The 26,669-nt window shown below is 36.1% G+C and overlaps 1 protein-coding gene across 1 annotated transcript in view; it reads right to left on the reverse strand.

The window, feature by feature from the left end:
* Nucleotides 1-26,669, reverse strand: part of TRDN (triadin) — a 354,043-nt gene that overhangs the window by 282,732 nt on the left and 44,642 nt on the right. Inside the window, exons 3-4 of the mRNA XM_049874135.1 lie at nucleotides 20,240-20,404; nucleotides 19,120-19,152 (exon numbers count right to left, since the gene is read on the reverse strand). Coding sequence (XP_049730092.1) covers nucleotides 19,120-19,152; nucleotides 20,240-20,404 — 198 coding nt within the window. The remainder of the gene's footprint in view (nucleotides 1-19,119; nucleotides 19,153-20,239; nucleotides 20,405-26,669) is intronic.

Here is a 26,669-nt window from a genome sequence, read left to right on the forward strand (position 1 = left end):
GTATACAGAGGAACACCACCCCTCCCCCCAGCACCTAGTATTTGTGGTTAAGTGGACATACACTCCAGATAAAATGATAGGCAAATATTGAGGACAGTGTGCTTCGGGATGTTGAATCCCATAAACATTAAAGTATTTTGGGTCTTTAATTTGTTATATTTGGTTACTTATAAAATTTGATAAAATTAGCTCAACTTTATCAAGAAAAAATGATAGGCTCAACCCTGTATACTGTTAATTACTATACAAAAATTCAAAATATAAAATCTTATTAACTGTATAATCCCAGGTTAATCTTGAAACTTTAATTTCTCCACCTATAAAATGAGCTAGTATTTAGCATGTATTCATAACCCACATGTAGGTGGCACTGATTGTAGAGTACCTTCCATAAGATAGCCTTGGTTGGCTTTGAGGATTTGGGGAAAATTTTGGCTACGTTGGTATGTGTGCTTCATATTTGATGATGTGCTAAATGAGATCAATGTGGCTGTTCATCAGAATCATTTGGAGAGATTTTAAAAAAGATTCCAGAGCAGAGGCCGAACTTGGTCTATTACCCTCTGATGATGAGAAAGTCTCTAGGGATCTTCAGTTTAAATAAATTCTCAGCTGTCTTTAGATCCACAATCAGAAGTAGAAACTACTGTCTAGACCAATGTTTCTCAAATTTTAATGCAAATATGATTCACCTGGGGATATTGTTAAAATGTAGATTCTGATTCAATTGGTCTATGATAGATCCTGGACTGCGTTTCCACAAAGCTTTCAGGTGATGCTAACATTGCTTATCCATGGACCATGCTTTGAGTGGCAAGCCCCTAGTTTAGATGAAACTCTTGGTAAAACTCTTAATTAGACATCTCAGTTCAATCATAAAACCATAAAATATCATAGTTACAAAGAACCTGGAGATCAGTAAGTCCATCATCTTTATTTTACAGACATGAGAACTGAGAGCCAGTGAGGTTAAGTGACTAATACAGAAGCGGAACCAACACAAACATCTTCTCATTGCATTTGTTAGAAACTATTTTGATCACACTTAAAGTTTGGATATGTTCCACTGATGAGCATCAATTATCAATAATTATTCTAGTGTTCTAGGTCAATGTGGCAGTGGGATTAACAGTTTATGTTTTATCATTCATGGTTTGCTATTTTCTTAATACAGAATTTATTTACCAGAGCAGTCACTGTGTGTAAACCAAATATGCAGTTAACCATTTATTCTCAAAGATTTTCTTTACAGGTCTCACAATACAAAAAAAACTCCTGTTATTAGAATTCTTCTTATGGGTTGCAGTGGGTCTCACTCTGGTTGTGAATTAGAAACATTGTGGAGATATAAAAATACATCTGCCAAAGGCTTTACCTTTGGAAATTCTGATTCAGTAAATCTGAGAGAGGAGGTAATCTGCGATTCCAAATTAAAGCAAACAAAAACAAAAATGAGACCTGGACATTTGTAGATTTCCTGCTAGAATCCATTGTTTTAAAATAATACCTTTTTTCATTTCAGGTAATACCCTTTTCCAATCTCAATACAGGTGGTTGGGTGATGCTAATTCCACACTTTAGTTCCAGGTGTGGGCCCATTCCCCAGGCCTTGACAAAGACCATGTGACATCTCCCTGGGCAACTGATAGGTTCCAAGAAGTGTATGTTACTCAGCCCAAACCAATAAGAGTCAACCACATTGCTTTTGCTGAAACACTTGAGAAAGAGCATGGGCTCTTTTCCTGAATTGCTAAAGGAAAGAAATTTTGGCCTCAAGCTTCTGGTGACCATCATCGCCTCTAGGGGAGGACAGCCTGTCTAAGAATGAAAAAAATAAATAAATAAATAAGAGGAAAGAAAGCCAGGTTAGGAAGTGAAGAGAGAGCACTTACTCATAGCATTATATAAAAACCTATATCCCCCATTCCTGAAGCTATTACTACTGTTGTATCTCAGTTTCTTGAATGAATAAAGGATCTTTTTCATTAAGCCAGTTTGACTTGCACTTTGGTCTCTTGCAAACACAATAATTCTTATTAACGCACCAGCTGAAACAGATGCATGAGGCTGAGAACCAATAGTGAGGGTTCTGTTTTGCTTTTTTTGTTTGTTTGTTTTGTTTGTATTGTTTTTTAACAGGCCCTTTCTAAATGACAAAACATAATCTGAGAAAGCTAAAACTTTAGGCCATTTGTATCCAACTACATTAGTTTCTAATGATTTTGAAAAAAAATTACAGTACAGAGCTGGAGAAGTAACAGTGAATAAAATTAGAACTAACAGCTTCCCACCCATATGCCTTTCAGTTGTTTATCCAATCTTGCCTTCAGGTAGGAATGTAGCAACACTGAAATTAGCCTTGCTCCAACAAAAATTACATAGAATGGTTGGGCCTGAGAGACGTCTCAGCCTTATTATTTCCCCTGATTTTTTGCTTTCATTGGTCTGTTCCCTCAAGCTCTGATATTGCCCTTTGTTATTTGTACCATCCTGGTTCCTGCTAGCTTTATTTGATTGGAATGAATTCTTCTTATTAAAGTTCCTGATTCAGGGGACACAGAGCTTGCTATACCTGAGAAGGTAACGCAGATACCTAAGAAGTTACCCTGGATCATCCACCAGATCTCCCTTTTGTCCTCAATTTTTTTTGTCATGTTGCATCATCAAAGCTCACTGTCTGTACTCTCTGGGCTTTGCCCCCTGTAGTCACAGGTCTGATCAATATTGGGAAAGACAGGCAGAAGGTAAAGTATTAGGTTCCCTGTGTGGCATGAAATGATGTGGGTGGTGAGAGATGGGAGTGCAGCTATGTATGAAGCTGAGTTCTGATCTAGACTTATTCAGGCAAGAGGCCCAAAGATAAATGTATCTACTTAACAATATTATCAGGGCTTACTTAGTAACCAGATGAGCCCTGGTGATGCAGTGGTTAAGGCACTCACCTGCTAAACAAAAGGTCTACAGTTCGAACATACCACCCACTCCTTGGGAGAAAGATGTGGCAGTTTGCTTCCATAGAGATTTACAGCCTTGGAAACCCTTTGGGGCAATTCTACTCTGTGCTATAGGATCGCTATGAGTCGGAATTGATTCATCAGAAATAGGTGAGTGTGTAGTGTGGTGACCTAGTAACCAAGGAGCCCTGGTTACGTGCTCAACTGCTAACCGAAAGGTTGGTAATTCAAACTGATTCTGCAGAAGAAAGATGTGACAATCTGCTTCTGTAAATATTACAGCCTTGGAAACCTTATGGGGCAATTCTACTCTGTCCTATAAGGTCAGTAAGAGTCAGAATTGACTTGAGGGCAATGGGTTTTGGGCCTGGCAACCAAATTCTAAGGCTATGCATTTTAACAAGTTTCATCATCTTTTTCTCTGCCTCCTTTTTTCACTCACCACATTTTTCAGACACTTAATGTTTAGCCTGATGTAAACCACTGAAGCTGCCAGCAAAGATGGATGCAATGAAAGCTCTGGCATGAAAACTTTTCCATCTATCTTACTCCCGATGACGCCCTACAACCTTCTCAATGGTCTAATCCTAAAGTCATTAATATTTATGATGCTCAAATTTCCTGGCTCTTTCTCATCTTCCTTCCTTGCAAAGAGCTATTATGGATTTGAATAAAGTAAGGAAAATACACAATGGAAGAATTGAGTTTAAATTTACTGGGCTCTTTTCAACCTAAGGAGTTTTGTGACATTTAAAAACACAATACAAGGAGAATGTAATTTGTTTTGCCCTAAGGAGAAAAGAGTCTCTTCCCTGACATTGACATGCATGAGGTACAATCTCACAGAACGTCAGCCTTCAGATTTGGGTCTTGTCCATGCTTAAAAACAGTCCTTATTTCCAAGAGCAAGTAGATAGGAAGAAAGGGAATTAAGCACAAGGTAGAGGGGCTTCTAGTTTTTTACTCCAAGGCAAAAAATAAATCCATAACACATAAAGCTACCACTCCCATAAACTTGGAGATCAGTTTTTCCTGTCCCAAAAAAATGAGTAGGCTCTCAAAGACTAAGACTGTCTTTTCTTAACTTTGAAGCTAGGTGGTAGGAAAAGACATTATGAAATGTAATTTCTTGTTAGGAGAATATTATTTTCTTCTAAAACTAAATATCCCAAAAGAACATAAATGCTATAATGAATATTCTGATATACAGACTTACTATAGGCAGAAGTTTAAGTAAAACTAAACTGTGAAAGGAGATAAATATATCCATTATGATGTACTTAGAACTGTTAGTACAAAATAAATTGAAAAGCTGTATACCTGCTAAAAAAAATTATAGTTTCTATGACTGTTTTAAATTCTATAACTGAAGTTGTCAAGGATTTCATTTTACTTGGATCCACAATCAAAACCCATGGAAGCAGAAGTCAAGAGATCAAAAGACACATTGAATTGGGCAAATCTGCTGCAAACGACCTCTTAAGTGTTAAAAAGCAAAGCTGTCACCTTGAAGACTAAGGTTTGCCTGACCCAAGCCATGGTATTTTCAACCACCTCATATGCATCCAAAAGCTGGACGATGAATAAGGAAGACCTAAGAAGAATTGACACCTTTGAATTGTGGTGTTGGTGAAGAATATTGAATATACCATGGACTGCTAAAAGAACAAACAAATCTGCATTGGAAGAAGTAAAACCGGAATGCTCCTTAGAAGCAAAGATGGAGAGACTACATTTCACATACTTTGGACATATTATCAGGAGGGATCAAGTCCCTGTAGAAGGACCTCATGCTTGGTAAAGTAGAGGGTTAGCAAGAAAGAGGAAGACCTTCAACGAGATGGACTGACACAAGTGGCTGCAACAATATTCTCAAGTATAGCAATGATTGTGAGAATGACACAGGATCGGGCAGTGTTTCTTTCTGTTGTAGAGTCGCTATGAGTCAGAACTCACTCGACAGCACCTAACAACAATAACATTTATTCATCAATTTCCTCAACATGGTACTCATGCTGACAATGTGGTCTTTTACTTATTAGCAACAACTTCAGCTATAGAGTACCACATTACACTGATCTTAATACTAGTAAAGAATAATACCTTTATTAGCAATACACATAAAAGCTCCATTGTAGTCATTTATTTACTATCTTATTTAGCAAACATTCATCATCAGCCCTTGGGAATGCTGTAAGCCAATACGTACATGCTCATTTTCACCTAGCACATTGTTTGGCACAGAGAAAACACTTGGGAAAGATTAAATGGGAAATAAATTTGTTGATTGAGCTTAATTCCAGAAGGGATAAAACCTATCAGTGTTCTGTAATAGTGGTTATCTAAGGACACACATTGTTGACCATGGTGGAATCTTTAGTCTCCATGCATCGTTCTCACGCAAAACCCTAAGATACCCAGAAAGCAAACGTTCATTCTCTATTACAATTGTCGTTTTTTTTTCCTTTTATTTTTTAAAGAATTTCGAAAAACTCTATGTCTCCTACATTTTGAAAATAACATCTAAGACTTTTCTTCATAAACGAAAGAGTAGGAAACAATATAATTTACAGATTATTTGCAAATGTTGGCATTTAAAAATAAAATTGTTATATACCTTCAAAAATCTGGTTTATGTACTCTAAGTACTATAATATCTTGACACTCTTCACTATTTGAAATATATATATCAACAAGCTCTTTTTAACATTTTAAAATTTTACATCTTTTCTTCTTCTTTTTGAGTTCATATTTTGTTCCACCTCTCCAAAAAAATCCCCAGAGTTGTTGTGGATGCAAAAAGTAGGATCTAAACCTTTGTCCTTATCTGAGCATATATGGAGGATATATATATATATATATATATATATATATATATATATATATATATACATAAAGCATATATAAACAATATATTTTTTATCTTTGAACTTTTTCTTTCCTTGATTGCACCATCACACTTTTCTGGAAAATATATATGTGTATATTAAAGTTTATATTAAAATTATAAATTTTCTTTTATATCTTGTGACTCTAAAGATATAATGGTTAATATATTATTAATTTCATAAATAATTAAACATTAAAATTGAAATTTTTCTAGAAAGACCTATTTATGAGATATATGGAGATTTACAAATAGTTCATGTATCTGTGGATAACTCATAGATAAAGTAATTTACAGCTAAAAAGAGATAAAGTTCATCAACAAAGTTATCCTATTTTTTTACATTTAAAGATACAAGTGCTGTGTGTGTGTGTATACATATATATGCCTTTTGCATATATACTACACACAGAGATGAGACAATTTTACAATGACAAAGCCGTTCACTGTTTTGGTCTTTTCCTAAGTTGTGTCAAAAGCACATTGAGAATCAACAAGAAAACTATTTTAAATGATCTCATAACTGAACCATTGATTAATGCCACCTTCAATCTTTTTGGAAGCAAAGGTTCGAAAAACACATTACTTACAGTAGAATTTTTTACCCCATACTAATAATGATTTAATTCCTAAATTTCCAGGATTAAAAATGCTTTATCAGACTTTCCAAATGACTACAGGTATAACTAGTTAGGTATGGTACTATTACTTACAGTACCTTTTCTAATCAGTGTACTTAGAAAGGAGCCCTGGTGGTATAGTCGTTAAAAGCTCAGCTGTTAACCAAAAGGTTGACAGTTCAAATCCACCGACTGCTCCTTGGAAACTCTATGGGACAGTTCTACTCTATCCTCTAGGGTCTCAGTCAGACTCCACTTGAAGGCAAAGGTTTTGTTTTTTTAATTTTTTCTTTTCGTTTTTTAAAACTTCCTATAGCCCATTGCTGTCAAGTTGATTCCGACTCATAGCAACAGAGTAGAACTGCCCCATAGGATTTCCAGTGGGCACCTGGTGGATTCTAACTGCCAACCCTTTCGTTAGCAGCCATACTTAGGGTTGAGAAAAGGAAAATATTGTAAATTTTATTACTTGTAGATAAAAAGCTTTTATCTTACCTGCTTTAAGTGCATTTCTTGCTTTAAATATATTTCATCTAAATCTCAGCTCTGCTGCTCACTTAATTTATGGAAAATATTGGTCATATACATTAACCGCAAGGCTAGCCTTTGGTTTTAAGCCTCTCATCCAAATCAGACTTACTTTCCAACAAAAAAATATAGTTCTATTCTTCAATTCAAATCAAGTTTTAATTTTTATAGCAAGGAAATTACCAAGAAAGCAGTAAGGTTTGAAAAACACTTGTAAGATATGTTATTAAAAGTAGATGAAATGACTAAAATAATGAGATTTAATATATTTAATATAATAAATATGTTTTTCTTATAACAAAAAAATCTGTTGTGCATTATTTTATTTATATTGATGTCATATAATATGTAAGTCAATTTTAAGTTGCTTATGAAGCTGTAAGTATGATAAAAGGCTTGGTAGTTGAATACGCATTGGGGAACATCAAACTCTAATGGTACACTTTGATCAATAATTGAATAAGAACCAGATATAAAAGAAACAGTTCCAATTATTTTGTTAGCCATAATGATAAAATTTTATAAGGTATTAATCAAAAAAGAAATATATATATAATATGAAACCCTACTGGCATAGTAGTTAAGAGCTATGGCTGCTAACCAAAAAATCGGCAGTTTGAATCCACCAGGCGCTCTTTGGAAACTCTACGGGGCAGTTCTACTCTGTCCTACAGGGTCGCTATGAGTTGGAAATGACTCGACGGCAATAGGTTTGGTTTTGGATTTTGTATATCCATTCAGCAGCTAGCAAATCATTTTATTTTTTTAATAGAAGATATTATATATATAATATAATAATACGTAAAGAATAAGTGATATACACATTTTTACACATATACACACATAGTGAATCGGTTTCACAACAGCATGTAATTTAATCTTTGTCAATAGGAGGTAGAAATTATCAGACATTGTCTATTAGATCAAATAAGATGAGGTTTGACTACAATTTGATGAAGTATTTTACAAAACAATATGATAAGGTGGGTTTTAAATTCCTTATTGGACAATACAAAATTAATCTGAAAGGAAATCACAAAATGTGGCCGCCATGGATCTTTATTAAAAATCTGCTTTTATTTATAAGCTTTCCTTTTCGGAGTCACAAAGGCAATGAGAGTTTTAAAAGGGAATGTAACATTTTACAAAATAGTTCCAAACTACCTTCTGGGTTTGAAAACATACTTTTAACATTATTATTTGGGGATCTTTAAAAGCTTAGTTGTCCTAGAAAATTTCCCAGTTATATTTAAAAGAATCGATGTCACCAACCTATACTGTTTTGGTTGTTTCAAAGAGCTTTCCTTTCAAGCCAGTGACAATTCCTAGGAACAAGTATTGAAAATAAGTGGAAAGAATAGGTTACATTCAAAATTATAAAAGCCATTTTTAGCTTTCAGTATTGCCTGCTGATGTCCTTTTTGCTTTGCACTCTTGGAATTCTCTCTCAAGAGCCATATACTCTTCTAGGTTATTCAATTGAATAAAAGACAAATTTATCACATGAAACTTGCCATTGCTCCCACCATTCCACTCTACCATATCTCTGACTTCAGAAAACCTTACCAGAATATGGAACACCCACATATCACAATGCTCCTTCCTTTTCAGACATATGCATTTGACAGAACAGGAAGGACCACTGGTTTAGTGTCTTTTTGGTTGGCATTCTAGCAATGTTGGGACAGGTGAAGGCTTTTCATCATGTAAAATGGAAGTAGAACTATTATAAACTCAGTTGTGTTATTGAGCAGATGAATTTAACGAAAGTATACAAGTGGGATTTGACTCCTTCAAAGCTATCTGTGTTTGTGCAGCCGTTAGAAAGTGAAGTGTTTGCATATCCATGATGTGTACCTGGTGTGAGGAACCCTACTTGAATGGACTGTTCCAGAAAAGAAAGGATACTCCACCATATCCACAGTACCTAATTTTTCCAGTAAATGTGATTTACAAAGGTATTTGGTTTTCATAGTTATAATCTAAAGATAATTATACAATAAAAATAATATTTGTAATTGTTCAGTGCTTTGGACCTACATCATGGAGTATTTGGTGATAGAATTTAATATTTAAAAAATTTGACAAGTGAAAAGATAAATATGTACAAAGAATATAAAGACAGTAGGCACTACATTTTAATACCCTAAAGTGTATTTATATGTAAGAAATAAGGCCACAGAATAGCAGATTCAAAACTTTCATCCATATTAATAATGTGTTTAATAATAAATCCCTCAGCCCTGATATTATTTCAGACTATGATTCCACTTCAAATTAGAACTGCAAACTCCACCCATAAATAACGAGCAGGTTGAATTTTTATTTTGGTGAGAATAGCTATAATGGAACAAACAAAACTAACATTTTAAAGTATTTAAATAATATACCCCAGGCAGTTTTTTACCCCAGGCAGGCACAGGGCAGACGAATAAATAGCAATGCTATAGCCTGATAATTTAGGTCATATTAAATGGCTTAATATTAATTGAATAGATCTGAATTGGAAAGAGTATTAATGAAGAATCATTTAGAGGAATGAAAGTCAAGTGTTTTAAGAAGCTACCAGTATAGATTACCAATGAAATACTTTTTACACTACAATATTTAAGTATGGAAAAATAACAAGATGTTAAACTCTGTTGTTGCTGTTGTTAGGAGTCTTCAAGTCACTTCGAACTCATAGCGGCCTTATGTACAACAAAAGGAAACACTGCCTGGTTCTGAGCCATCCTCACAGTCATTGATATGCTTGAGCCCATCCTTGCAGTCACTGCATCAATCCATCTCATTGAGGATCTTCCTGTCTTTCACTAAACCTCCACTTTATCAAGCATGATGTCCTTCTCCAGGGACGAGCCCCTCCTGATAACATATTCAAAGTATACGAGACAAACTCCTGCCATCCTTGCCTCTAAGGAGAATTCTGGCTGTACGACAGACTTGTTTGTCCTTCTGGCAGTCCATGGTGCATTCAATATTCTTCACCAACACTATAATTCAAAGGCATTAATTCTTCTTAGGTCTTCATTATTCGTTGTCCATCTTTCACATGCATGTGAGACTACTGAAAATACCAAGGCTTGGGTCAGACACACCTTAGTCCTCAAAGTGACATCTTTCCTTTTTAACACTTTAAAGAGGTCTTAGCGTCAGATTTGTCCAATACAGTACACCCTTTGATTTCCATGGGCATTTAATGTGAATCCAAGTAAAATGAAATCCTTGACAACTTCCATATATTCACTGTTTACTAAGATGTTGCTTATTGATCCAGTTGTGAGGATTTTTGTTTTATTTATGTTGAATTGCAATACATACTGAAGGCTGTAGTTTTTGATCTTCATCAGTAAGTGCTTCAAGTCCCCTTGGCTTTCAGCAAGCAATGATATCATTCTATTGCATGATAAAATTTTGCAAGACCAATGACTTATTCATTGCAAATACCTTTTTTTCAACAACACAAATGGCAACTATACATGTGGACCTCGTCAGATGGAATAAACAGTAATCAAATTGACTGTATATATGGATAGAGGGGATGGAGAAGCTCAATATCTTCACTCAGAACAAGGCGAGGGACCAACCGTGGAGTAGACCATCAACTGTTCATATGCAAGTTCAAGTCGAAGCTGAAGAAAATTAAAACAAGTCCACAAGAGCCAAAGTATGCCCTTGAGTATATCCAACCTGAATTTAGAGACTATCTCAAGAATTAAATTTGATGTATTGAACACTAATGACTGAAGACTCAACTAGTTATGGGATGACATTGAGGACACCGTACATGAAGAAAGCAAAAGACCATTAAAAAGACAGGAAAGAAAGAAAAGACCAAAAAAGATGTCAGCAGAGACTCTGAAACTTGCTCTTCAACATACAGTAGGTAAAGCGAATGGAAGAAATGATGACGTAAAAGAGCTAAACATAAGTTTCAAAGGGTGGCTTAAGAAGACAAAGTAAAGTCTTATAATGAAATGTGCAAATTCCTGGAATTAGAAAACCAAAGGGGAAGAACGTGCTCAACATTTGGTGACCGTAATACCTCACAGCATGTTTTTTCCTTTTCAAAATGGGCGATAGAGAGCTTGACATGACTAATGCCATAATGATACTCTAAGCAACCTATACATTTTTTTGGCTTGGCATTTTGCACACTCTCACTTTTGATGTCATTTTTTATTATACCAGCTGCACTGATCTCTTTCCAATGGGGAGCAGGACTTTCTCAGCTCTTTTGGCCTTGGCCTACCTCCTTTTTTCTTCTCTTAGGACATGGCCTTCAGCCTGCAAGATGGCAGCTAGGAAGGCTGCCTGGTGCTTTTGGTCCGTAACTTTCTTTCTTGCTCCTTATCTCAGTCAGAGTAAACTTGGCAGGCCATTTCCACCAGCTGAGAGACTTTTATATAAGTTTTTGTTTTTTGCATGTTACAAACATAAAGATTAGAGTCCAGAAGTCCGGCATGCATATCTTTAGTTTAATAGTTTCTTGTAGTTGTTTTGTGATGTATACTCATCCAACAATTTGTGAGCTACATGGTTGAAGACATTATATAAACCTTCCAAAAATGATATATAAGCTCTGATGTAGAAATTGCTTTTTAGGACTTCACAAAGACAGCCTCCATTGTTGCCAGACTGCCCATTGGTGTCACCTCCTAATAAACTTTTTCTCTTTCTGACTTCGAGTATATTTCATTGGCTAGACTGCTGCAAGGCATGGATCCCCAATGGGTAACAATTTCTCAAGCTGAGAGAACTGAAGGAAAAATCCAAGCCTCAAGTTTCAATACTAAAGGATTCCATGGCAATGCATTGAAGGACACAGGAAGCATCAAAAGAAGATGGAAGGAATACACAGAGTCACTGCACCAAAAAGAATTGGTTGCTGTTCAGTCATTTCAGGAGGTAACATAGGATCAAGAACTGGTAATATTGATGGAAGAAGTCCAAGCTGAACTAAAGGGAATGGAGAAAAACAAGGCTCCAAGAATTGACAGAATACCAACTGAGAAGTTTTGAGGAACTGAGGTGTTCACTCATCTATGCTTAGACATTTGGAAGGCAGCAGCCTGGCCAACTGACAGGAAGAAATACAAATTTTTGCCTATCCAATAGAAAGGTATTCTAACAGAATGCGGACATTATCGAACATTACCTTTAGTATCACATGCAAGTAAAATTTTGCTGGAGATAATTCAAAAATGGTTGCAGCAGTACATTGATAGGGAACTGCCAGAAATTTAAGGCAGATTCAGAAGTGGCCATGGAATGAGGGATATCATTGCTAACATCACATGGACCTTCACTGAAAGTGGAGCATATCAGAAGGATGTTCACCTATGTCTTGCCGATTATGCACAGACATTTGACTGTGTGGATCATAACAAACAATGGAAGTTCTAGAATACTTAATTGTGCTGATATGGAACCTATACATAGACCAAGAGGCAATCATTCAAACAGTACATTGGGATACTGCCTGGCTTAAAACCAGGAAAAGTGTATATCAGGGTTGATCCTTTCAAATAAAATATCTACCCTAATGATAATGTTAAAAATATGCTTTTAAATTCAGAAAGTGTTTTAGAAATATTTTGTAAAATACTACATTTCCTTTTAAAACTCTCATTGCTTTTGTGATTCTACAAAAAAAAGCTTATAAATAAAACAGATTTTTAATGAAATTTCTCTTTAATTCATTTCAACTAATTTTTATTATCACAAAGCTTCTATACTCAATGTAGGGTGTATAAAATGTTTCCTTATTTATCTTTTTTTCCATGTCACTTTGTTAATAATATTAAGAAGAAAATATATTCAAGGGACTAGGTCAATTCTCCTCCCAGTTTCCTGTATATTATCTCCAAGCATTAGGGTACATGATGTTTAAACACATATATTCTTTTAACTAAATTGGCTAATGAGCATTACTGACATTTAAAATAAAGAAGTATTTTAAACAACCATTTTAATAGATTTTCAGTCGACTTCATAAATAAAGGCAATCATTTATGGAACAATAAACAGCTTTGTGTGGAGTTACAATTTATGCTAATCTTTAGAAGAATGTTGATTTTAAAATAATGCCAAAGGGAAATTCAAATCAAAAGGAAAGAAATTACCTTTTATTAGGTTTTTTTTTTCCTAGATACAAATTTACAGAGAATATAATCTTATGATATTATTGTAGAATCAATTAATAAGTCAGAAAACATTATCTGTTTTTCCGTCTTTCATTTTCAATTGAGATAAACATATAAAAAAGCTGTTATTTTGAGATGACGATTAGTAGCTCATTGCTTTAAAATTTAATCATGTTCTAGGCACTATCCTTTGGAGATACATTTATACAAAGACACTATTTTTGATCTCAAGAAGAATTATAGACTAATGTATAAACTCTAAACCTGAATTCACTGACTGAAGTCTGTCTTGAGTTGGGTGCTTTGTCCTGGTCAGGAAACTCTTACTGTCTTCCCAAAGAGATGGATAAAAACATTCATTCCTGAATGGCTTTGCCACAGTTCAGTTCCACTAGATTTACCTTTTTGTATGTTACACAAAATTTTATGAATTTATTTTTTCTAATTAACAAATAATAAGTGGATTTTGCCCCATATAGTAGAGTGGTCTTCATCCGCTCAAGCAAGCCTGAAGGTTTCTGTCCCTTATTTGCATCCATGGTTAATGTGCTTGTCTGCTAACCAAAATGTTGCGGGTTCGAGTTCACCTAGAGGCTCCTTGGACAGAAGACCTGGTGTTCTATTTCCGAAAAAGCCATTGAAAACCCTGTTGTTTTTGTTAGGTGCCGTCAAGCCTGTTCTGACTCGTGGGGAACCCATGTACAACAGAACCAAACACTGTATGGTCCAACGCCATCCTCAAAATCATTGCTATGTTTGAACCCGTTGTTGTTGTCATTAGGTGCCTTCGAGTTGGTTCCCACTCATAGTGACTCTATGCACAACAGAATGAAACACTGCCTGACTCTACACCATCCTCACAATTGTTATGCTTGAGCTCATTGCTGCAGCCATTGTGTCGATCCATCTCATAGAGGGTCTTCCTCTTTTTCACTGACCCTCTACTTTACCAAGCATGATGCCCTTCTCCAGGGATTGATCCTTCCTGACAACATGCCCAAAGTATGTGAGACTCAGTCTTGCCATCCTTGCTTTCAAGGAGTGTTCTTGTTGTACTTCCCCCAAGACAAATTTGTTCATTCTTTTGGCAGTCCATGGTATATTCAATATTCTTTGCCAGCACCACAATTCAAAGGCATCAACTCTTTCTCAGTCTTCCTTGTTCCCTGTCCAGCTTTTGCATGCATATGAGGTGATTGAAAACATGGCTTGGATCAGGCACACCTTAGTCCTCAAGGTTACATCTTTGTTTTCAACACTTTAAACATTTTTCGCATCTGCAAAACAATGAAACAAGGCCCATACCTCACATCATGCAAAAAAACTAACTCAAAATGGATCAAAGACCTAAATATAAAATTTAAAACAATAAAGATCATGGAAGAAAAAATAGGGACAACATTAGGAGCCCTAATACATGGCATAAACAGTATACAAAACATTACTAACAGTGCAGAAGAGAAACTAGATAAATGTGAGCTCCTAAAAATCAAACACCTACGCTTATCCAAAGACTTCACCAAAAGAGTAAAAAGAATACCTACAGATTTGGAAAAAATTTTTAGCTACAACATTTCCAGTCAGTGCCTGATCTCTAAAATCTACATGATACTGCAAATACTCAACAACAAAAAGACAAGTAACCCGATTAAAAAATGGGCAAAAGATATGAACGGGCACCTCACTAAAAAAGACATTCAGGTAGATAACAGATACATGAGGAAATGCTCACGATCATTAGCCATTAGAGAAATGCAAATCAAAACTACAATGAGATTCCATCTCACTCCAACAAGGCTGTCATTGGACAGGTTGTGGAGAGACTGGAACACTTCTACACTGCTGGTGGGAGTGTAACATAATACAACCACTTAGGAAATTGATTTGGCACTTCCTTAAAAAGCCAGAAATAAAACTACCATAAGATCCAGCAATCCCACTCCTTGAAATATATCCTAGAGAAATAAGAGCCTTTACATGAACAGATATGTGCACACCCATGTTTATTGCAGCACTGTTTACAATAGCAAAAAGATGGAAGCAACCAAGGCGCCCATCAACAGATGAATGGATAAATAAACTATGGTATATTCACACAATGGAATACTATGCATTGAAAAAGAGCAGTGATGAATCTGTGAAACATTTCATAACATGGAGGAATCTGGAAGGCATTATGCTGAGTGAAATTAGTCAGTTGCAAAAGGGCAAATATTGTACAAGACCACTAATATTAGAACTCAAGAAATAGCTCATATTGAGAAGAAAATATTCTTTGATGGTTACGATAGGGGGAAGGGAGGAAGGAACGAAGAGAGGTATTCACTATTAGATAGTGGATAAGAACTATTTTAGGTGAAGGGAAAGACAACACACAGTACAGGAGAGGTCAGCGCAACTGGACTAAACCAAAAGCAAAGAAGTTTCCTGAATAAACTGAAAGCTTCGAAGGCCAGCATAGCAGGGGCAGGGGTTTGGGGACTGTGGTTTCGGGGACATCTAAGTCAATTGTCATAATAAAATCTATTAAGAAAACATTCTGCATCCCATTTTGGAGAGTGGTGTCTGGGATCTTAAATGCTAGCAAGTGGCCATCTAAGACGCATCAATTGGACTCAACCCACCTTGAGCAAAGGAGAATGAAGAACAGCAAAGACACAAGGAAATTATGAGCCCAAGAGACAGAAAGGGCCACATGAACCAGAGACATCAGCCTGAGACCAGAAGAACTACATGGTGCCCAGCTACAAACAATGACTGCCCTGACAGGGAACAAAACAGGGAACCCCTGAGGGAGCAGAAGAGCAGTGGGATGCAGACCTCAAATTCTCGTAAAAAGACCAGACTTAATGGTGTGACTGAGACTAGAAGGACCATAGAGGTCATGGTCCCGAGACCTTCTGTTAGCCCAAGACAGGAACTATTCCCAAAGCCAACTCTTCAGACAGCGATTGGACTGGACAATGGGATAGAAAATGATATTGGTGAAGAATGAGCTTCATGGATCAAGTAGACACATGAGACTATGTTGGCATCTCCTGTCTGGAGGGGAGATGAGAGGGTAGAGGGTGTCAGAAGCTGGCTGAATGGACAGTAAAAGAGAGAGTGGAGGGAAGGAGTGTGCTGTCTCATTAGGGGGAGAGCAATTAGGAATATATAGCAAGGTGTATATAAATTTTTGTATGAGAGACTGACTTGATTTGTAAACTTTCACTTAAAGCACAATTAAAAAAAAAAAGATCTTTTGCAGCCAATTTGCCCAATGCAATGCATCTTTTGATTTCTTGTCTGCTGCTTCCATGGCTGTTGATTGTGGATCCAAGTAAAATGAAATCCTTTACAACCTCAATCTTTTCTTCCCTTTTCATGATATTGCTTATTGGTCCAGTTGTGAGAATTTTTGTTTTCTTTATGTTGAGGTGTGATCCATACTGAAGGCTGTGATATTTGACCTTCATCAATAAGTGCTTCAAGTCCTCTTCACTTTCAGCAAGCAAGGTTGTGTCATCTGCGTAATGTGGGTTGTTAATGAGTCTTCCTCCAATCCTCATGCCCTGTTCTTCTTCATATAGTCCAGTTTCTCAGATTATTTGTTCAGCATACAGATTGAGTAGGTATGGTGAAAAGATACAACCCTGACACACACCTTTCCTGACTTTAAACCATGCAGTATCCCCTTGTTGGGTTTGAATGACTGCCTCTTGATCTACATACAGATTCCTCAAGAGCACAATTAAGTATTCTGAAATTTCCATTCTGCACAATGTTATCCATAGTTTGTTATGATCCACACAGTTGAACGCCTTTGCATAATCAGAAAACACAGGTAAGCATCGTTTAGGTGGGATATACTCAAGGTTGTACTTTGGCTCTCACGGACTTATTGTAATTTTCTTCACCTTCAACTTGAATTAACGGTGTGTTTCACAGTCAGCCCCTGGTCTCATTCTGACTGATGATACTGAACTTCTCCGATATCTCTTTCCACAGATGTAGTCAATTTGACTCCTGTGTATTCCATCTTTAGTGGTCCGCCTGTAATGTTGCCACTTAAGTTGTTGAAAAAAGATGTTTCCAATTCATAGGTAGTTGTTCTTGCAAGATTCTGTCATGTGATTTCCGGCATTGTTTCTATCACCAAGGCCATATTTTCCAACTACTGAACTTTCTTCTTTGTTTCCAACTTCCACATTCCAAACACCAGTAATTATCAATGCATTTTGATTGCATGTCTGATCAATTTCAGACTTAAGAAGTTGGTAAGAATCTCTAATTTCTTCACCTTTGGCATTAGTGTTTGGAGTGTAAATTTGAATAATAATTGTATTAACGGGTCTTACTGGTAGGCATGTGGATATTATCCTACCCCTGACAGTGTTGTACTTCAGGAATTGAAATGTTCTTTTCGATTACGAATGCAATGCCATTCCTCTTCAAGTTGTCATTTCCGGCATAGTAAACCATATGATTGTTCCAATTCAAAATGGCCAATACCAGTCCATTTTAGCTTACTAATGCCTAGGATATCTATCTTCAAACGTTTCATTTCATTTTTGATAACTTTCAGCTTTCCTAGATCCATACTTCATATTTCCATGTTCTAATTATTTTTTTTAATTATTAATGGATGTTTACAGCTGTTTCTTCTCATTATGAGTCATGCCACATCAGCTAATGAAGGATCTGAAAGTTTTACTCCATCCATGTCATTAAGGTAGACTCTACTTTGAGGAGGCAGCTCTTTCATAATTGTGTTTTGAGTGACTTCCATCCTGAGGGACTTATCTTTCAGCACTGTTTCAGACAGTGTTCTGCTGCTATTCATAAGGTTTTCACTGGCCAATTTTTTCCAGGTCTTTCTTCATAGTCTGTGTTAGTCTGGGAGCTCTGCTGAAACCTATCTACCATGGGTGACCCTGCTGGTATTTGAAATACTAGTGGCATAGCTTCCAGCATAACAACAGCATGCAAACCACCACAGTATGGCAAACCTACAGACAAGTGGTGGCTGAAAACCCTACGGAGCAAAATTCTACTCTGACACACATGAGGTCATGATTGGGATTGACTTGATGGCAACTGATTTGCTTCCATAGCAGGTCTGGGGAGAGAGCAACAAAGGCCAGGAAATTCTCCGCTAATGTTAGTATTGTCAAGGGCTGGCTGTTAAGCACGTGCAGCAGTAACTTAAACGTTATAATTACATCAAGCATTGCTTGTGCTGACTTTATTTCGCACACAAAATATACCTAAGGGTGGTGCCCTTTACTCCCCATTGCCTCTTCCAGACCATAATTCCTATTTCTTCCTTTAAAAATTCCTGACTCTTTGAAGTTCTTGTTCATGTCTTTCAGATTTATTACCACCTCACTCAGTCACTGATAATCTTAGCACTTGCTGCAAGGAATCCCACTACACCCACATCCAGGCAATAGCCAAGTGAATTCACTCTCTGGAATGACACGTGATACATACTCCTTTTGGAGATCTTTGCCTCCCAAATCCTTATAATCCACACTATTTCAGCCACCCTGTCCCATAGGCATCACCTAAAAAGGCAACATAATAATGACAATAAAATAAGAAGAAAATCAATTTAAAAAGTTAAAACTAATAAATCTGGCCATAATGAGAATAGCTACTATGAACTTCATCATCATCTGGGCCATTTCCACGGCTATGGATTTCTCCTTTTGTTGCACCATTCACTAGGTATGATTATCTGTATGTAGATGGATCTGCACAAATCTACTGAAGAAGACATCAATTAAAAAAATCTACCTAAAAATAATGAGATCAGCTTCATCTGAAGGAATCAAGTTTTTTTTTTTCCCCGTAACTATAGATCTTGATATGATCTTTAATCAAAAACTCTATACTAAATATAAGGCCACAATTCAAGAATAACATATTTGAGTCAGGCTGAAAATTAACATTACCAGAAGAGTAAAACAATTTTTTTTCCCACAAAGGTGAAAACCAACCTTTTTTTTTCAAGGGAGGCTCCTCTATTTCCCCTAAACCAAGACAAAAACAGTAAATTAGAAAAAAACTTTTAGGATCAAATAACATTATTTCTCTATTTTCCCATTTTCTTTTGTCCTTTTTTAAAAAAACTTTTTAGTTTTAATAAACATGGTCTTTATATTACTTTACTTCCCAAATCCCAAGTTTTAAATACAAACTTTGTTTAGGTACATTCATTGGAGATAATTTCATTTTTATAAGGCCAACAAAAGTGTGGCAGTGATCCAAATTATACATTATAGATCATACATTATGTTCATTTCAGTTCTCTATTGTTCATCTTGACTTCTTAACTAGGGCCAAACAAATAAAAATTCAGGCAATGTTGTAGAAGAGTTTGTAATGTTATGAGTTTTCCTGGTAGTCAAGGCTGACTGAGCACATCATTTCTGAAAACTAAGGCTGACCCTAAAAATTAACATCTAAAAGATAGGACCACAGTATTTTGTTATTTTAATATCCACTCATTGGCATTTTATGTGTGATCTGGGTTTACTGTTCCTTTTTATTCATTAATATATATGAGAGCACACATAAGCTAGTTGCATGCTTGTTGTGATATTTAGAATGTGTTCTTCCACTCTATACTTCCATTTAGTTCAATAAAATCACTTTTGATTGGGATTTTAGCAGCTTTCCTTTCTGTTATTTGACCCTGAATATATCTTATGCATATAAAACGTTTATATGTATATTTACTGTAATGTTGTTATTCCAATATTTCTAGAAATAAACTTGAAAAATGATTATTTTTTCCAAAAAATTATATAAATATAAGTTCCTATTGTGGATTAATAGTAGGGCATAATAAAACCCTCTCCACAATAAGATACTTTAATGGTAGCATTTAATTTTCACATCTTTGCCATAATGGGTGATAAGCTATAAGTTAAAAACTAAATAGAGAAAAATTTACTCCGTTTGGCAGCCTGTTCATATGCTGTTAATACCTACGAGTGCATTAATTCTGGTTTAACCTAGCCCAGATACTCATTTGTGCTTAAACATAAGTAAGTCACTGTAATACATATTTCATATTGGTTCTAGTAGTTAGATATGTCTCTGTATGCATGGTACCTTTACCAGTGTCCTCGTCTCCATCATCAGCATCATCTTCTTCATCCTCAGATGAGATGATGTCAGACAACAAAGCAAAGAAGCCATAGATCCGGTCTGTGGTTTCCTCCACAGCATCGTGTACGAGTTTTATAGGATCTGAGCCAATCTTGGAAAGAGAGCTTGCTGCAAGTAATTTAAAAGAGAAGATATATTTTACAATTATTACCAAAAAAACTAAAAAAAAGCTGATCTTCCTAATTTGTTCTCTTGACGCAATAGGCATGCCAGTTTGATTAACTTAAATACCTTTTGTCTACATTTTTAGTTTTACTAAGAAATTGAGACTACATCTTGTGATAGTATATATGTGTATTCAATCAAAAAGAAATATTATTGGATACCTCTTTTACCAAACACTACAGGATTACCAAGAAAGAAATTACTCTTGAGAAGTTTATAATATAAATGAGACTTCAACTCGGGCGAAAAGAAAAGGAATGAATCAGGGTATATTTACGTTATCTAAACTGCGATATAAACCCTAAGTAACGGATGTTCCAAAATGGAAGAAATAATTGTTGGTCCGTTTTTATTGTACTAGACAATATTATGGAAAAGATGACTGCAAATTGACAAACAACAAATTCTCCAAGTTGACTAAAGTAGCTGTGGCTAAATTTAGGTCCATTTATTATAATTATTGATACAAGAGGAAAAATCTGGCATTGTCAAGGTAGTGATCATACCAAGTTCAAGCTAGATCCAATTAGATTTATTCTTGTCAGACAGTACCTGAAACAAATATATATAGATAGAAAGAGAGAGAGAGAGCCCTGGTGGTGCAGTGGTTAAGAGCTGCAGCTGCAAACCAAAAGGTCAAATCCACCAGCCGCTCCTTGAAAACCCTGTGGGGCAGTTCTACCCTGTCCCATATGGTCACTATGAGGCAGAATCGACTGGCAACAGGGTTTTTTTTTAGTAACTTCTATGGATAGAATTAGGAAAAATTGAAATCTATAAATCTTCCTTAGGAAGATACAGTTTGTGAAGTGAGAGATTAAATAATTTTTTTTTAAAAGCAAGCAAATAGGTAGATTGAGTATTTCCAGAATGCTGTAATGCTCATTTTAATTTTATGAAAATTGATATGAAGGGCCTAGGGTATTCTTCAAGATGTGATTGAAGAGGTGATCTAACTAGAAATGTGCCATATGTTGCACCTGATTTTTCACCAATCCATAATTAAATTTTAGAATTATGCTCTCCTTAATTATAAAAACTATTTTAGCTTTTTCAGAGATTCTTCTGTTTTTGATATCTTTAAGAGAGTAAAATTATACTAGCATATTATATTATCTAAAGGTTAAGTACTCCAAAATTGGGCTTTTACTCTGATTGAGAAGGGAAGTTATTGGAAGGTTTTGAGCAGAGAAGCGAAGTGACTTAATTTATGTAACTTTTGCTGTGTTCAAGATTGAGAGGAGTTCAGACTGGAAACAGGAGGACCTGTAAAGATCCTATTGAAATAATCCAGGAGAAAGATGATGGTAATTTCTACCAAGGTGATAACAGTGGGGGTGATGAGATGTAAATCGATTTTGAACATATGTAAAAGATAGAATCAGATGTTAGAATCAGTAGATAGAATAGTTGTGTTGTTGGACGTGACAGAAAGAGGAGTTCTGGATAATTTCAAAGTTTTTGGTGTGAGAAACTGAAAGAATGAAAATGCCATTTACTGAGATGGGGAGAAGTAGAAAGGAAGCAAGTAGAAGCAGAAAAGAAGCAAAAGAGGAGGACTAGAAAAGAATAGATAAGTAGCTCAGTTTTATTCCTATCCAGTTTGAATTGCCTTCTCCACATCTAAGTGGAGATGTGTACCACCGTATAGGTCAATCTAATCTCACAGAGGAGAAGTCCTAGCTGAGAATAGGAACTTAGGAGTTCAACAGCGCATAGAACATATTCAAAGCCATGACACATGATGAGATCACCAAGGAAGTGAGCCCAGGAGCCCTTCAACATTTAGAAGACAGGGAAATAAGCTGAAGAGGTGAAGAAAAACTAGCAAAGAGACTGAGGAGAGGTCAGGGAGAGAGAGAGAGATAGAAAACCAGGGAAGTGTACCGTACTAGGTATATCAAGAGAAGAAACTTTCAAGGAGGACAGAGTGATTAACTACAAATAGGCAATAGGCCAAGTAAGATGAAGATTGAGAATCAACGTTTAGATTTAATGATGTGAATGTCATTGGTCACCTTCAAAGAGTGTTTTCAGTGGAGTGCAGCTAAGACAGGATGGAATAGGAAAAGAGAATTTGGGAACAATGAGTATATTTTACTATAAAGTGAATGATGGAGCAATAGTTGAAGGGGGACTAGAGTAGTAAAGCTTTTTGTTGTTGTTAGTGTTATTGTTGTTGTTAGCATTGTTAAAATGGGAAGAATAATAGCATGTTATATACTGATATACCAAAAAGAATTAGTCGATATTCAACCATTTCAAGAGGTGGCATATGATCAGGAACCGATGGTACTGAAGGAAGAAGTCTAAGCTGCTCTGAAGGCATTGGCAAAAAACAAGGCTCCAGAAATTGATGGAATATCAACTGAGATGTTTTAACAAACAGATGCAGCACTGGAGGTGCTCACTCATCTATGCCAAGAAATACGGAAGACAGCTTCCTGGCCAACTGACTGGAAGAGATCCATATTTATGCCTATTCCCAAGAAAGGTGATCCAACTGAATGTGGAAATTATAGAACAATATCATTAATGTCACACCCAAGCAAAATTTTGCTGAAGATCATTCAAAAATGGCTGCAGCAGCATACTGAAAGGGAACTGCCAGAAATTCAGGCTGGTTTCAGAAAAGGACGTGGAACCAGGGATGTTGTTGCTGATGTCAGATGGATCCTGGCTGAAAGCAGAGAATACCAGAAGGATGTTTACCTGTTTTTTATTGACTACGCAAAGGCATTCGACTGTGTGGATCATAACAAACTATGGATAACACTGAGAAGAATAGGAATTCCAGAACACTTACTTGTGCTCATGAGGAACCTTTACATAGATCAAGAGGCAGTTGTTCGGACAGAACAAGGGGATACAGATTGGTTTAAAGTCAGGAAAGGTGTACGTCAGGGTTGCATTCTTTCACCATATCTATTTAATCTGTATACTGAACAAATAATCCGAGAAGCTGGACTATATGAAGAATAATGGGACATCAGGATTGGAGGAAGACTCATTAACAATCTGCTTTATGCAGATGACACAACCTTGCTTGCTGAAAGTGAAGAGGACTTGAAGCACTTACTAATGGAGATCAAAGACCACAGTCTTCAGTATGGATCACACCTCAACATAAAGAAAACAAAAATCCTCACAACTGGACCAGTGAGCAACATCATGATAAAAGGAGAAAAGATTGAAGTTGTCAAGGATTTCATTTTACTTGGATCCACAATCAACAGCCATGGAAGCAGCAGTCAAGAAATCAAAAGACGCATTGCATTGGGTAAAACTGCTGCAAAAGACCTCTTCAAAGTGTTGAAGAGCAAAGATGTCACCCTGAAGACTAAGGTGTGTCTGACCCAAGCCATGGTATTTTCAATCACATCATACACATGTGAAAGCTGGACAATGAATGAGGAAGATCGAAGAAGAGCTGACGTCTTTGAATTGTTGTGTTGGCGAAGAATATTGAATATACCATGGACTGCCAAAGAATGAACAAATCTGTCTTGGAGGAAGTGCGGCCAGAATGCTCCTTAGAGGCAAGGATGGTGAGACTGCGTCTTACATACTTTGGACATGTTGTCAGGAGGGATGAGTCCCTGGAGAAGGACATAATGCTTGGCAGAGTACAGGGTGAGCGGAAAAGAGGAAGACCCTCAACGAGGTGGATTGACAGAGTGGCTGTAACAATGAGCTCAAGCATAACAATGATTGTAAGGATGGCGCAGGACGGTGCAGTGTTTTGTTCTGTTGTGCATAGGGTCGCTATGAGTCGGAACCAACTCGACGGCACCTAACAACAACATATACTGATGGGAAATATTTCACAGCCAGGGAAAAAATGATATGAGAAAGAGGATTTCTAGAGCAATGTTTAAACTTTATGTTCCATTTCAGGGGATTCATGGAGCTCCCCGTTCATTCAACTATGTTATGAACCGCTATTCTAAGAGAAGTCTATCTCCTTGATTCAGTTATAAGAGCATCTATACTCTGTACCCTATTTTACTGCATCCCAGTGAGTTATCTTTGAGCAAGAAATGGTAGTCTGAATAGTCAGATTAAACCTAGAGAAAAGAGATAAAACAGAATTTTATCATCTCAACTGAGAATTTTAAAGGACTGGATTGCACCAGCACCATTAAAGGCATTTTTAGCACTGGTATATTTTATTTTTTATGGAAGAACACTGCAAATGGAATTTTTGTACCCAGAATGGATTGAGACTATTTCCTCATTTTCTTTCATAGTGTGAACTGAGAAGCTTAACAATAAAATCCAATGAAATAGACTTCAGTTTAATTATCCTTACACTTAAATGCACTATATATGTGTGTATATATATATATACTCTGCAGACATGTATATCGCCTGGCTCTAAAATAGCCAAAAAGCCCGTTAGTGGCTTTGAGAACAACTTTTAATTTTCAGCCAGAGGGACAATTTATTTAAAAGCCATCTATATCTGCCTCCATCTCTACCTCTACCTCTTCTTATGTCTCTGTCTCTGTCCCTGTGCCTGTCTCTGTCTCCATCTCTGTCTCTATCTCTACCCCTGTCTCTGTCTATATCACATTGACCCTGTGTGTTACAGAGTAGTATTGCTCCATATGGTTTTCTTGGCTGTAATCTTCACAGAAGCAGATCACCAGGCTTTTCTTCCATGGCACTTCTGGGCTGGTTTGGACCACCAACCTTTAGGTTAATACTCAAGCAGAAACCCTTTGTGCCACCTAGGAATATCTATCTATCTATCTATCTATCTATCTATCTATCTATCTATCTATCTATCTATCTATCTATCTATCTATCTATCTATCTATCTATCTATCTATCTATCATCTATCTATCTATCTATCATCTATCTATCATCTATCTATTGATCTATCATCTATCGATCTATCATCTATCATCTATCTATCATCTGTCTGTCTGTCTATCATCTATCTATCATCTACCTATCTATATCATCTATCTGTATCATCTCTCTATTATCTATCATCTACCTATCTATCATCTATCTATCTATCTATCATAGTCTAGTAGTCCTCAGGCAGGTTATTATTTCTTCTTTCAGACATCCTCTTTCAGACACAATACAACTAAAATTTTTATTGATTTCTTTTTTTAAGACATATTCAAATAATTTTACTTTCTCACTTCTCATGTTTCTGTAAGTTAAATTACATATACTGGAATGAGAATCATCATAAAAATAACACTGATAGAGTGTTTACTACATTCTAAGAAGTTTTTGTGTATTGACTTAACTTTTCTCTCAATAATCCAGGGAGGTAGGTATATTATTTTCATCTGCTTTTTACATATAAGAACACCAAGGCATAGATAATTTACATAAGATAACTGAAGTTACATAGCTACTAAGTAATGGAACTAGAATTTGTGTTAGGGCTTCAGACCATGACTCAACTACTCTGCTATACTGCTATCAAATAAACCATAAATTCACTGTGCAGTTTGTTTTTAGAGGATGATGCTGAATGAGAAGATTCAGAGGGCATGCTTTTCATGCCTGTAAAACAGGGAATAAGGACTTTGTTGCATGAGAACATAAAGCCTGGAGCTGCTGCAGCCATATTATGACTATGAAGACTACTTAATCACTGAGGACCACAAAGGTTAAAAATGAAAGAACTTGGGTTTATGATGACATTACTGATCCACTGGATTATCCAATGTTGGAATCACCCTAGTTCCATTACCTCTGTTATAGAAGATGAAAAATGTTTCTTATTGTTCAAGCCACTCTTAATTGTATCCTCAATTATTTACAGAAAAAACATACAATCTGGCCCAGGGGAAAGTGATTCAGGTTGCATGTTGTCAGTAATTTGATTCATAACACTGAGGAAAGAGTGTCAAGAAAAGCAAAGAATCAAGGACAAGTTTCAGGTTAATTAAGGTTTTTATTTGACTCACAGTTTTGAAACCAAATAATATAAACCAAAAACCAAACCCGTTGCTGTCAAGTAGATTCCAACTCATAGTGACCCTAAAGGACAGAGTAGAACTGCCCCATAGAGTTTCCAAGGAGCGCCTGGTGGATTTGAACTGCTGACCTATTGGTTAGCAGCTGTAACTCTTAACCACTATGCCACCAGGGATTCCACCAAATAATATAGATAATTTAATTTCTAAATGAAAATATAATAGATTAAATTTTTCATTTACTCTTTTCCTAAAAATT

Source organism: Elephas maximus, chromosome 1, assembly GCF_024166365.1.
Source record: "Elephas maximus indicus isolate mEleMax1 chromosome 1, mEleMax1 primary haplotype, whole genome shotgun sequence".
NCBI lineage: Eukaryota > Metazoa > Chordata > Mammalia > Proboscidea > Elephantidae > Elephas > Elephas maximus.